We start from the raw sequence: 14589 nt of genomic DNA, 5'->3' as shown, positions 1-14589 counted from the left end.
TGGGAGCAGAAAGAAGTTCTGTTCAACCTGGGCACAAGTTTTGTGGGCAAGAAGCAGAGAGGGAGTGAGGGAGTAAGAGAGAGAGAGGGAGAGAGAGAGGGAGAAAGAGGGATGGAGCCAACAGAATGAGGTCATACTTTGACCATACAGTACATTCAAAATTTTGAAAAGAAACAGTTTGTCCACCTATTCATAGTGAGTATTTTGGCAACAGATGTTGACAGATAAGTCGTCTGACTGATAAGGTAATTTTTTAAAAAGCAATTTACTTCTGCTCTGGACACACTGGATAAATATGCTCAGATTCCACACATCTCATTCACAACACCGTACTGCGATAAAAATGACCGTTAGATGAAACTGTCTTTAAAATAAGTCTTTGAGCTTTGGGCTGAGAGGGTCAAGGGGAGTCAAAGGTCAGAGATAGGGTGGGAAATCAACTTTTGCTCTGGCCTGCACGTAGAAAAAAGAGACATGTGAGCTGTTAACAGAAAGTCAAGAACCATGGGGCTACTACCTGTCACATTACACCAACATTAGCACTGAACAATACTATTAGTAGAAACTAACCAGTTAAGGTGACTTCTCACTAAAAGAGGGGTGTAAATTACACGAGTTAGCACCCTGCCTGCTGAATACCCTCTCTACAGCAGCATTTAACTGGATGTCCATGAGATTATACCTCAGATCAGACAGACCATTGTAAAGGTTATCTTTAATTCAATGCTGTGTTTACATCAGAGCAATAATGGAGAAGGACAAAACTGGAGAGTAGATATATATGTCTACATTTACAAATCCATTTGTAAACACACAGGTTTGTATATTTGAAAATAACTTAACCTGTGTTTTGATGGGAAATGTCATTCTATCCGTTATGTCATGGAAATGTCATCATATCAGTTCACACATCTTATTATTAATCCACGACAAAATTACATTTTTACCTCAGTTCCTCAAATCACATGTAGACATCACAACACCAACTCTAAGTCTAAATTTAGCCTCCAAATGGTACGCTGTGGAGGATAAAAAAACACAGTGCCATGGCATCCTGATAGACACCAGGCCAAGTCTGCCTGCAAGAGAACAAATATGCAGCTCAAAGAGGCCTGGGGAATGTGGCACAATATTGTTTTAAACCAACAGCCAGGATGTACCGAAATATAAACCCAACTCAGGTCATAGGATTCAGGACATGCCTTAATTGGCTTATCCTCCATGCCAGAGCTTTGGATTGATGCCAATTCTTGTGCAGTTCATGCAACTTCTCATGATGCAACAACAGTGAAATTTACCCCAAAAATGTAAGCGGCAAAAATCCCCATTTGACTTCCAAAGGCTTCCACCTCCCAAAGTGTACGTGATATTGAGTCCCCAGGTCTCTCACTGATATTAAAGGACTATTGTTAGGTCTAAGTAAGCCTGCTGAATGTGAAAACAATAATACATCTATATTGTGTTTGAGCGAACATTGGCTGGTTGTATAGCATATACACCCTTTAAATTAGTGCTGAGTGCAAGAGGCTGAAAGATTTGCAACCTCCTGTCGCTTGACACAGGACTTTATTAATGTTGTGGCACATACCTTCAGCTGGAAAAAGTCACGCTTTATAGTCTACGAAACTGGAGACATGCAGGCTTTTTTTGTCTGCCGTAATAAAAGAAAATAGTGTGCATAGTCATTAAATGTTACTCGGTGCCTTAACAGCTTCTCTCAATAGTTTATCATTGTTGTGCCACCACATGTGTAGACGGGGGGGAGGCTCTGACGGGGGGGGGGCTCTGACGGGGGGGGAGGCTCTGACGGGGGGGGGTTCTGACGGGGGGGGGGGAGGCTCTGACGGGGCCCCCAGTGTCTGCTCGCCTATAGGGCCCCGGTGGCAAAGGTGGCGTACACCGGGAGCTGCCAATGTTGACATAAACGGCCTTACAGTGTGTTAATGGTTATGGTTCATGTGAGCATTAAAACAAAAAGGGGCTAGTCAAAAAAATCCCCAGAGAATATCACAAAGACGTTTCCTTATACTCGGGTTTAACATCCTTCCAGCGGAATGTCTTTTTCCTGGAAAGTCTATGCAACTTGAATACAATAATGGACCAGTATGAGGCACAACGTTAATGAACATTTCCAGTCATGTACCATGCAGTAAACAGATGTTTGAACAGTAATCAGACAGCAATCAGACAGTAATCAGACGTTTGAATGCAGAGCACAGAGGAGGCAGTTGACACACAGACACACGTCCACCCAGAGGAGGCAGTGGACACAGAGACACACGTCCACCCAGAGGAGGCAGTGGACACACAGACACACGCTCACCAAGAGGAGGCAGTGGACACACAGACACACGCTCACCAAGAGGAGGCAGTGGACACACAGACACACGCTCACCAAGAGGAGGGTCTGAGGTTATGAGCAGCCCATTCATGGGCAGGGAAGGTTCTTCTGCTGACGCCTGCACTCACACGGGCGCAACAGGCCCTTTCTCTTCCTCTTGCATTTCCTTTAAGCTGACGAATCTCCTGACGCTGAGACAAAAACTGCTGATGAGACAGATTTTCATTCAAATTTTAGTGTATGTGAGATTTCAGTGGATTGGGATATCAGCGTTCCCATGGTCATGGAAATCCTGGAAAAGTTACGGAATTTTAAAATCCCATTTTCCAGGCTTGTAAAAGTTATGAAATTCACTGAAAGTTTTTGAAATCCATGGAATTAGATTTTGCCATATGTAGGAATTTAATTCTGTTATTGCTCTCTGTATATATTTTGTTGTGCGAATTTCTGCAGCGTGATACAGTTTATACCAACAAACCTATTAAAAAAATTAATGGAAAAGGTTGATTCATTTTCATTTAATAATTAGGTCCAACCTATGGTGTAAAATATGCAATTTGTGTACTTGGAGGTTGTAAAAATGAATTTGTTTTGAAATGTTGACAATGAAATGGGTGGGTAACAGATGGATCAGATGTGCACTCTTTATCTATCTTTCTCTTTCTTTCTCTTTTCTCCCACAACCTCCTATCCCCTCCCACACTCACACACACACACACACACACACACACACAGAGTCTCAGTTATCAAAGTTGAAGTCTTTCAGACATCTTCATATGATTGAAGCTATTCTTGGTATGAATACCCAAATGTTCCGAGCCATGAGAGTTGCCCAATCTATAAATAGCAAACCATATTTGATTACGCTTTTCTTGTTTCTGCTGCATAAGAGACAACTAACGACTGTATGTTCGATGTCAGCACAGCTTAGCTACACTCCGAATCTGGTTTTGCACCTGATTAATGGCTTTCAGAATATGTTTGTGGGTTCTTGTCTTGCACACCTGAAATAGGTCATCTTTTTTGGAGGACTCCTTAGATTAGTAGTGTTTAATTGGCCATTTTGTTTTTGCAGAAAGTTTTCCATTTTTAAACATAGTTTAAACATAGTTATCAGTTGGTTTTTGAGACGATGCCTTCATGTTTGTAATGGCATCCACATTAATTTTATTATAATACTATGTGGTTTTGTATGTATGTAAATGTATATGAAATGAGTTTCAATAGGCTATAGAGAGCGAGAAAAGCGAGTGTCTATAACACAAAACAATATGATTAATTAAAATGTAAAAAAACAATAACTCCTCAAGAGAAAGTGACTTTATGCATGTCCTACTAATGAACAGACATCTTAGTCAAGTAACAACTATCTATAAATAGCAAGCAGACTGGCAATGGCCAAGAGAATTCAGAACTGCAGAATGGTTTTCTGCCACCAGAGGGCAGTGGTTTAAAACAAGAGAGAGAGCAAGAGAGAGTTTAATATGTTTGAGTTGTATATGTACATATGGTGTGTGTGTGTGTGTGTGTGTGTGTGTGTGTGTGTGTGTGTGTGTGTGTGTGTGTGTGTGTGTGTGTGTGTGTGTGTGTGTGTGTGTGTGTGGGCGCACTGCATGTTGCATGCGTGTGTAGTCCTTCCCCTGTGGTTCCAGTCCCTCCAGCAGAGCGGCTCCTCTCATCACTCAGCTCTGCAGTGACGTGAGGGTGGGCTCTGCTCATAAGGAGCCCTTTGACTCCAGCTCCGATCTCCCCCGACGGCCCAGGGATTGACACAGCCTCTTTTTGTTAGGCTCTCTAAAAATGAAAAGGTATATTATAGGAACAAGCTTGCAACATTGACTCATGCATAACCTCTGCTATAAAGGGATGCACAAAAATAGTATTTTCCAACAGATTAGATGCATCCACCGTCTTCATGCATTATATTTTCCATGGGATAAAACTTCAAGAAAAGTACAGTTAACAAACAAAAGTTGTTAAAATACTGATCGTGATTAATTTAATGATCTAAACACATTTTAGATGTCTATGTCCTAGATGTAGATGTCTATGACTACATGACTTTACATTTGAGTACATTTTCATCTGGAAACGTGTATAGTATTGGTAGATGGCTACATTTCTGTATCTAAAGCTTTGAATCTAATTATCCAAAACACAGGTTTCATGTATTTTAGTAAATTAAATGTACACATGCACGTGTAAATGGATTCTTCTCCTATGCGAACACTGCCAGTGAGATAAAAAATAGGGGTGACACAATATCCTTTCCATTTAGTGTTTTTTAAACAACCGTTTAGTTGTGGTCATACCCTCTTCTCTCTCTCCATAAGATCCTTAATGGTTTCTCTTCTTCCCTGCCATTTTGCCCTAGCAGACTGTGGCATGGGAGACTCAGCAGTTCTAGCCGCCTTCTCGAGGGAGAATAAAGGACCTACAGAGGACCTGTAGCAGAGACGCTTTACTTCAGCTGCCATTACATAATCATATGTACACCCAACAGCAGTTGGCCTGCTGTGGAGAGGATGAGAGGGGGGCAAGGGGTGCTGAGGGGAAGAAACACTGTTGCCTTATGCCGCAGCACACTCTGTTCTGTCACGGCACCAGATGCATGATGGGAAAGGGTCCGGGATGTTCCCCTCTGTGGTTTGAATGGGAGCCAGACTGAGCTACTTTGGACTCTGTGCGGCCGATGCAGGAAGGCCTCTCAGCTCCACGTCTCATCATTTGCATCGACACACCACTCTGCTGAGGGTGACTGTCACATATGTGCTTATTTACACAGAATTAACTCACTAGCACTCATGTGTCTGATGCTTTGACAAAGTTTACAGAGTTAGCTCAAATACTGATGAAAGACTCATGTACCATGACTTGGAGTTTTGGCTCTGATAAGGCCTGTGCTACTTTTCTGGAGCATTGTTGTTGAAAAAAAAAAAACACTGAACAGCTATGTGCAAGTGTGAGTGAGTGAGAGAGAAAGAAAAAGAGAGAGAAAATAAAAAACTAAGTGTAGCGGGAAGGGTTAATTTTCCACCATGATTATGCTTCCTCTCTGTCCCCCCCAGCCCACCTATTCTTTGAGTCAGGGCTGGACTGGGATAAAACATTGGCCCTGGCATTTGTGGCCCAGATGGCCCAACCCAATTGGTCGGACAGCATTCACCAGTACACCATCTTTGCGCTCCCCTTAAATACGCATACCTATTGCAAATCTTTTTGCAGAAGTTTAAACCTTGGGGCCACAAACGATTAGTTTACGTCACTGTATCGATTTTACAGTTCCCACAGTACCACAGGTAGGCCTACCATGTGATCTGAATGAGTGGTGCAGGCTAGTTGCCAGTATTATATATATTGAAATGTTTAATGTAGCGCTAACTTTGAGTTGGTACAAATGTTAAACCAATTAGGAGCAATCACAATGCCAGTGAAGTCTTATAACAACATTTTTAACCAGGCCTGTTCCATAATTATTACCAGTTGCATGACACTCTCGTGTATATTTATTAGTCTACATTGATATATTACTAATAAAATCACTAATAAATAATATCAGGGCATATGTAATTTAATGTTTGATTCGGTTCCACACATACCATTCTCTTTTAGTCTATAGAAAAACAAATTATACAACAAAATGTGCAGAATAGTGAATAGTGGATAATAGTTGAGTCATGCTGAAATACGTTGTACAATGACCACTTTTACTAACTGATTATCATGGTTTACGACATGTGATTAGTGTTCCCTCTCAGACGCGTATTGCAGCAACAAAAAAACTTGTTTGTCTTGCAAATATTTCCCCTGGGTGAAACTCCTAGAGTGTCAAAGTCACTCTCAACCGCCACTGCCCTGCCAGATAGGCATTAACACTAAAAAGCTAATAGCTAATGGAATTGCTTTGCATGTATATTTCACTGCTATCCATAGCCCATTTGCAGAAAAATTTCCAATTTTTTTCCATTCAACAAGTTTCCCAATTTATCCTCACAAATTCTGGATTCAGTTCCATGCTCCACAAAAACCATCCCTTCATACATCATACATCAGCTGCATCATAATTTTAAACTTTGTATACTTTGCATGGCATCAGTGAAGATGGAGACCTAGGGTCAGGGATGCTGGTCTGAGGAGCAGCCCTTTCTGGCCTACACGACTGTCCTCTCTTGCAGTGGTCTTTCATATGCTGCTTTTGTCCCCATAGTTACAACACCTGCACTTACTGACCATTCCATTTTGCTCGTAATTTCTTTACAACTCTTCCAAAAAATCACTCCAGTTTTGGTCACACTGATCAAATTGATCAGATAACGTGTTCTCATGTCTCTTGTAGGTAAAGAGAATAGGTTTCTTCAAACACATTAAACATAGTTGCTGATATTATATCATGTCATATATGTGACCGTTTATTTTATACCCTGTACTGGCAGATATGGTTTGAGGTGTTTTGAAAGCCTCTGTATAAAGGTTTACTAAATTTTTCATATAACCTACACAACAAATGTCAAGTCCAGTATCGTTCACACTAGTTAAAATGGATTAACCAAGAAACTTCATAAGACTATACATCGCTCTTTTGTCAGTGAGGATAGTATCTGAGCTCGGATAACAAGCCACAGAACAATCCTACTACCCATCCAGTACTGTAGGCGGCGGTCATAAACGTCTTTGTTCACCCGACATCAGTGTAGTTTAAAGAGAAGAAGAAGTATGTCAAGTTCTTTCCGAAGGTAAGTTCCTACAGTAGTATTGTCGTTGCCAAGAGGAGACCAACAGGGAAGTCAACTGGTACTGCCTGCCCTCTCCTGATAAGTGAGTTAAATCCACGCATAACCTTGGCTGTTTCCCCAGCTTCGAATTATTTGAAGTTTATGTTGCATACGTGAAGTTACAAAACTTTACATATTTTAAAACGGCAAACAGCAAACAACTTTCTAAGTGATTACTAAGTTGCATCTGCGACAACCAATGAAAGCTTAACTTCGCTGACGGGTGAGATGCGGCAATAGTGGACTTCTAGAGACTGACAGCAATATCAACCACTTGGGTTTGTCATAGACTATATTGTGCAAGTCTGAAAGTAAGACATTTGCTCGTCCATACTTTCTGTTTCTAATTGTGCAGCAAAACACGTTTTTTAAAAAACAAAACAAAGGCAGTGGCTTATTTTGTAACTGTGAATCTCTTCCTGTGTAAATGCCCCATTTCTTTCGTGTAGCCAATACTTAGTAGAGTTTGTACCTTCCCAATGCAAGGAAATCTTGATAAAATATTTGTCTCTATTAGTTTAGACTGTTCTATTTTTAGACATCAAAGAAAAGAGACGGAGCATTTGGTTTGAGTGAGCAACTACTTCCTTGTGACTAAAGGGCGATGTCAACAACTGCGATTATTTTTCTTACTTATGACGCTTACTGACAGAATGAACGTCCGTGCTGCAAGGCTATCGGTTATGTCAGATGTTGGGTGCTGTGTGCATGCGGATGCATTCTTGGCCTCTTTCATCAGGTTCAGTTTCCACTAGCTTGGCTTTCGTGAGCTGTGTTTACCGAAGCATCATTTACTTTTAAGGCAGTGAGAGAATGCATGTGCACTCCAACAGCTGCAGCACTGTCCTATAGCAACTGCGTAGGCTACGATGCAGCAAGATTATTTGAATAGCCAGTACAGTTAGGTTTGGCTTGTTATTGGTTGCATAGGTCGGAATATGTGATAATTAGCTACTTCTGTGGATCAATCGATTGTTAAATATAATTATTAACAATTTCGTTAATGATTTATCTGACGGGTATTTTTTTACGATTCGTTTACGTCACTGTATCGATTTTACAGTTCCCACAGCACCACAGGTAGGCCTACCATGCGATCTGAATGAATGGTGCAGGCTAGTTGCCAATATATTGAGACGTTTAATGTAGCGCTAACTTTGAGTTGGTACAAATGTTAAACCAATTAAGAGCAATCACGATGCCAGTGAAGTCTTATAACAATATTTTTAACAATGCCTCCTTCCCTAATTATAACCAGTTGCGTGACACTGTCTTGTTTATTTTTTTAGACTGCATTGATATGTTAATAATACAACCACTAATAAATATTATCAGGGCATATGTAATTTAATGTTTAATTCTGTTCAACACATACCATTCTCGTTTAGTCTGTACAAAAACAATTATACAACAAAATGTAAAATTGGACATCTGCAGAATAGTGGATAGTGGATAATAGTTGAGTCATGCTGAAATACAATGACCACTTTTACTAACTGATTATCATGGTTTACGACATGTGTATGTTGGAATGTGTAACATATTCCACATCAAGGCTGAAGGTAGCTGTCACCCTAATCATGTTGCTGGATCTCTTTTAGGAACCCACACCACCCCCCATCAACGTATTGCAGCCACAATCTTGGAGGATCTCTGAGATGGGATATTATTACTGGTGTAGGGTCTTAAGCAGTTGTACAAATGTATTTATGAGTTTGTTCGTCGTGATTAGTGTTCCTTGACCCAGGGTTGCCAAAGCATGGTTTCCTATCTCTTCCAATCCACCCGTCAACACCCCCCAGCAGAGATGAGTTATCTGTTGGGGAAATAAAGACTCTTGGGCAGTGGCCTGGCCCCCTCAAAGAGCCAAGGGCTATTTCTGGTACCTGACAGAGAGAGAGAGGGAGAGGGGGGGGGACGTAGTATAGGAGGAGATGAGAGTGTAAGTGAGAGAGTGTGTGTGCGAGAGAGAGTGTGTGTCTGTGACTGTGTGTGTGTGTGAGTGAGAGAGTGAGTGTGAGTAAGAGAGTGTGTGTGAGTGAGTGAGTCTGTGTGAGTGAGTGAGTGAGTGTGAGTAAGAGAGTGTGTGTGAGTGAGTGAGTCAGTCAGTCTGTGTGAGTGTGTGAGTAAGAGAGTGTGTGTGTGTGAGTGAGTGAGTGAGTGAGTGAGTGAGTCTGTGTGAGAGAGTGAGTGTGAGTAAGAGATTGTGTGTGAGTGAGTGAGACAGTGTGTGTGAGTGAGTGAGTGAGTGTGAGTAAGAGAGTATGTGTGAGTGAGTGTGAGTAAGAGAGTGTGAGTAAGAGAGTGTGAGTGAGTCTGTGTGAGTGAGTGAGTGAGTGAGTGAGTGTGTGTGAGTAAGAGAGTGTGTGTGAGTTAATTATGCCCTTTGTTGTTTGGGAAGTGTGTGGCTGCATTGCTGTGGGTGTCTGTGGTGAGGGGAGTGTTTTTTATCAACTTCCAGTTTAAGTGTCTCTCTCTTTTTTTTCTTTTTCAGTTTTAGTCTCTTTTTAAAAATGGGAGGAAGGGCTAGTTCCCTGTATAGTATTCGCTTTCGATGCTTGCTGCTGGAATGCAACTACACATTCATGCCGATCCTAAGTTTCATTAGCCTCCATGACCTTCTAACAACCTTAAGTGCTGCCCACAGCAGTTATGTCTGTATGGGGGCTGAAATGTGAGCTCAGGTATCGTTTGCTTGGCTGTGTTGTTTTCCCCTTTACTTTGCTGCTTGTTGGGCAGTGGGTGAAGGGGACTTGGAAGAGCTTGCTGTCAAGTTTTGACAGGATTGCTCTGAAGACTGCAAGTTTATTTAAGACACTGGGATGGTTAGAGGTATGAAAGGCTTTCATGTTAGGCATGACTGATATTGTCAGTCTACTTTTTAAAATATTTTTTTCCCAGCGCTTAGAAACAAATCTTTACTACGTGTAGTCGTGCTGTTGCATTACATCCCGTCTGTATTTTCAACTCATCAGATAAGCACGCATAGGGTTCCAAAAAATGCCGTTTCCACAGAAGACAGATCGTGGAAATTTAGATTTCATGAGAAATTAAAATCTGCCTTGAGAAACCTCACTGAAGGGTCATTATTGGGATGCTGGATTTATTCAGTCTTAAAGTAACACTATGGAGTTTCTGGATCCGCCAGGTAGGGGGCTACTTTCTGCTGGACTATTCAGTAACGTATTTGCTGTCTTGCTTTGTCTTATTGGATTGGAGTACATTTATCGTCATTGCACAGAGTACAAGTACAGAGGCAACGAAATGTGTTATGGTGCACTTGCTTGATATTTGACTGTGTTAGGAAAGTTGTTGACAAGCTAGCCAACATAGCTATCACAATAACATTACAAAGAAGCTGACGCGAGAGCACTTATTACTAGCATCAATGTACAAGCGTGTTTTAACAAGCTTGCTAACATCACTAACGAGATGTCTTGCTAGCGGCTAAACTTAACGAAACCTGTTGAAATTTGCTTACCGTAATTTCCGGACTATTGAGCGCACCTGAATATAAGCCTCACGCACTGAATTTAAAAAAAATAATTCTTTTTAACATAAATAAGCCGCACATGTCTATAAGCCGCAGGTGCCTACCGCAACATTGAAACAAATTAACTTTACACAGGCTAAAATGAATATCAAAACTAATACAATAGTTAGTTTTGCCAGTTAGATAAGTGCACTGTTGCTTTAAGAGCGCACAGTCGCAAGAGTCAATCAGAAGCTAGAACGTTAGATTGAAGACAGACGCTAGTTTGAAACCAGTGAGCTAAAGAACTTGAAGACTGGATTTGTATTGTTGTAAACTTTTATTTTATTTTCTAAAGTGTTTTGAGTTGTGTTCTGTCTACGCTGGTAGACTGTGGTTATTTTGACATTAGTTAAGTTATTGAGAGATACTGAGAAATCGCGTGGAGCTAAGCATCCATGCGGCTGCATCCATGCTAGCATCCTAGCTCCACAAAGCCACCGTAAACACAAAGCCACCGTATACAGTCACAGGTATCATAATCCATAAATTAGCCGCATCGTTGTTTAAGCCGCGAGGTTCAAAGCGTGGGAAAAAAGTAGCGGCTTATAGTCCGGAAAATACGGTACTTTGTTTTTGACAAACTAGCGAGTCAACAACTTTCCTAACACAGTCAAACATCAAGCAAGTGCAACACAAGACAAAGCAAGACAGCAAATAAGTTACTGAATAGTCCAGCAGAAAGAAGCCCCCTACCTGGCGGCTCCAGAAACTCCATAGTGTTACTTTAAGACACATGTGGCATTCACATTCTGTTAAGTTTTTCTTTAATGTTCAGCTTTGTACTTTGAGCTTTGTTGACTTGTATGCTTAATATATATCTGTTTGACTTGTGTACAGCATGAAGATATTCCCCAGAAGACGTAATGGAGCTCATGATAGGCAGTACTAAGTGAGGATGCCGGGTCATCTGAGAACTAGGCTGACTTTACTCTGACCGAAGACAGCCCAAACCTCAGTGTCTGGGTTGGTCAACCTCATCCGTCAGACCGACCTCAACCCCCCCCACCTGGTTCTCTCACTCTCTGTCTGCCTCTTCCTGCAACCTCTGGTCTGAAACGGCACAGGATGTTGCTTCTGTGGGGGTCTGAAGGTAGCTCTGGCTGCTGACGGCTGGCCTGTCTCAGCTTGAGAGAAGAGCAGAGCAGGGCCACTGTGAGAGTGCCAGGTTCTTGGTGGCCTCTGATGACATGGAGGCAAGAGGCTCAGAAGAAAGAGGCATGAGAAACGACGAAGGGCTGTACGAGGAGGAGGATGAGGAATCGGTAGGGGTCAAAGAGAACTTGAGAGCTCTACGGAACCCTTATTCCGTCAAGTGTTTATTGTAGAGTAGGCAATGATAATGAATGCATGTAGTTAGAGGAGAGAAAGATGAACAGTAGAAGATAAGAAAGAGGAAGATAATTATTACATTGTACCAATGTTACAGGGGAATGCAGAAGTTTCTTTGAACTTGAAGTATGTGCTTAAGTCTGACCGTCCAATTAAGCCTCTTTGCTGATACTTTTGTTCCCCTTCCTGTATGCCAGCCCTCCGAGAGGCTGATCGTCGTGGGGATTTGCGCCATGGTGAAGAAGTCCAGGTCCAAGCCCATGACGCAGATCATGGAGCGGCTCTGTAAGTTCGAGTACATCACCGTGGTGATCTTCCCCGAGGAGGTCATACTCAGTGAGCCTGTGGAGAAGTGGCCTCTCTGTGACTGCCTCATCTCTTTTCACTCCAAAGGTGAAACACATACACACACACACACACACACTCACTCTCTCACACACACACACACACACACACACACATACACATTCACTTTCTGAATCAAAGATTGCTATATATATATATATGTATATATTGTGTGTTTGGGGGTGTGTGTGTGTGTGTGTGGGTGTGGGTGTGGGTGTGGGTGTGGGTGTGGGTGTGGGTGTGGGTGTGTGTGTGTGTGTGTGTGTGTGTGTGTGTGTGTGTGTGTGTGTGTGTGTGTGTGTGTGTGTGTGTTTTAGGATTCCCACTGGACAAAGCTGTGAGTTACGCCAAACTGAGAAATCCTCTCCTTATCAATGACCTCAACACGCAGTATTTCATACAAGACAGGTATGATGCACATATAGAATATGCTAATGTCTCATACACTCATAATCTATCAGTTCAGAGGGAAAACACATCCTGTTTTGTTTTGTGCAGGCGCGAAGTGTACCGAATCCTTCAACAAGAGGGCGTTGACCTACCACGCTATGTGGTGTTAAACAGAGACCCAGACAGACCAGAAGGTAATCATCTACAACCTAAGTGGCCAGTTTACTGTATGACCACATTACAACAGGAAACGGGCGATGGAACAATTCCATGTCAACATTGGTCTGTGGTTTGAGTCAGTATTGCTCAGTGCTATCATAGGGGTTTTGTTGTTCCGCTGTTGTTCTTTCTGGGGAACAGGCAATTAAAAAGCTACGATCTGAATAAAACCACTTAAAGCTCAAAACTGATACACACTAACAATCCAGGCCAATGTTAAACCACCCATCCTGGATTAAAAGGAACTCTTGCAATCTGTGTATTTAACATTATTTTTTTAAATAAATAATTCAACAGTATGTGTGTCATGTTATATGTGCAAATGACATCCGGCATAATGCCCTTGTGCTTGTCCCTATGGAAACTGTCCACCATGCTGGCCCTGGCAGAATGTAACCTGGTGGAGGGAGAGGACCAAGTGGAGGTGAATGGAGAGGTCTTCCCGAAGCCTTTCGTTGAGAAGCCTGTCTCTGCTGAAGACCACAACGTTTACATCTACTACCCTACCTCAGCCGGTGGGGGCAGTCAGCGCCTCTTCAGAAAGGTATTGGAGTTGTCATTGGGGGAAAAAAAAACATTTTTAAGGGGTTATTTAAAGAAGCATTGTTATTTATTTAAATTACATTATTAGTTTATTTTTCGCATTTTGGATTTAAAGATGATTAGGGGTTAACATACCAACAGATTAGGGGGGAAAAAAGTGAATTTCAAATTATACACATTAATGGGAGTAGCATGATTTCAGGGACTATCTGCATGATTACATGTATGAGAAAAGTAATTAGGTATTTAAAGGACTGTCTTTCCTGTCATAAAGTCCATAAAGTCATTGATGTACAGAAAGTTCGGTGTGGATTGTTAAAAGGCTTACATGTAGAGCAGAGGGTTGTTCCTAGATATGAATTCCTATCAGGTCCATAACTATTGGGCCCTCTGTATGTGAGTTTTGAAGCGAACATCATTTTTCATTGGGATTTCTAGATTACATGCCCAGGATGCAAGAAGGACAAAGTCACTCACTATTACTTAATAACACACAGTAACAGACACAGTAACAGTTTTCTTGTGTGTGTTTTGCTCTACAGATCGGAAGCCGCAGTAGTGTGTACTCTCCGGAGACCACCGTGAGGAAGACTGGCTCTTATATTTACGAGGAGTTCATGCCCACTGATGGCACCGACGTGAAGGTGGCCAATGCTGGTGTTGTTTTGCTCTTTGTCTTTATATTGACCTCCCTGCTGGAAACTAACAGAAACCATCACAGAATTTCTTATGGTTTCCACTACAGATACCATAACAAGCTAGTATAGCTATAAGATTTAATAGTTTGTGTAGGTTGCCATTACATATTTGTATTTCCTTTAAAAAAAAGGTTAATTTTATGGTATGAAATGCCAAACAACACATAGAGACCATTACAGTATTCATTAAAACGATACAATACAAGACCCATTATGACCAGTAAAACAAAAAAATAGAATTTCCATGATGGTTTCTATTGTTTTTGAGCAGGGATGCATGGTGGGACTATAATTTCAGTTTTCTAATTTCCTCTTCCTGAGGAGTAGATGCACGTTAATCTCCTTACGTGTGTGTGTGTGTGTGTGTGTGTGTGTGTGTGTGTGTGTGTGTGTGTGTGTGTGTGTGTGTGTGTGTGT

At 41.6% G+C, this 14589-nt stretch overlaps 1 protein-coding gene across 12 annotated transcripts in view; it reads left to right on the top strand.

Moving 5' to 3' along the window:
• The first annotated feature begins 7049 nt into the window (after positions 1-7049).
• Positions 7050-14589, top strand: part of ppip5k1b (diphosphoinositol pentakisphosphate kinase 1b) — a 30495-nt gene continuing 22955 nt past the window's right edge. For 6 of the 12 annotated variants that reach the window (XM_031565053.1, XM_031565051.1, XM_031565052.1 and 3 more), the window contains exons 1-7: positions 7050-7156; positions 11486-11910; positions 12175-12370; positions 12640-12730; positions 12821-12906; positions 13321-13475; positions 14017-14118. In XM_031565053.1, coding sequence (XP_031420913.1) covers positions 11836-11910; positions 12175-12370; positions 12640-12730; positions 12821-12906; positions 13321-13475; positions 14017-14118 — 705 coding nt within the window. In that variant the 5' untranslated portion in view covers positions 7050-7156; positions 11486-11835. Of the gene's footprint in view, positions 7157-11335; positions 11911-12174; positions 12371-12639; positions 12731-12820; positions 12907-13320; positions 13476-14016; positions 14119-14589 lie in introns of those variants that run through there. The other 6 variants (XM_031565061.2, XM_031565057.2, XM_031565055.2 and 3 more) reach the window with 2 other exon arrangements.

The sequence above is a fragment of the Clupea harengus genome, chromosome 3, assembly GCF_900700415.2.
Source record: "Clupea harengus chromosome 3, Ch_v2.0.2, whole genome shotgun sequence".
Taxonomy (NCBI): domain Eukaryota; kingdom Metazoa; phylum Chordata; class Actinopteri; order Clupeiformes; family Clupeidae; genus Clupea; species Clupea harengus.
Note: the sequence above shows the minus strand (reverse complement) of the source record. Positions and strands in the feature narration are given on the sequence as shown.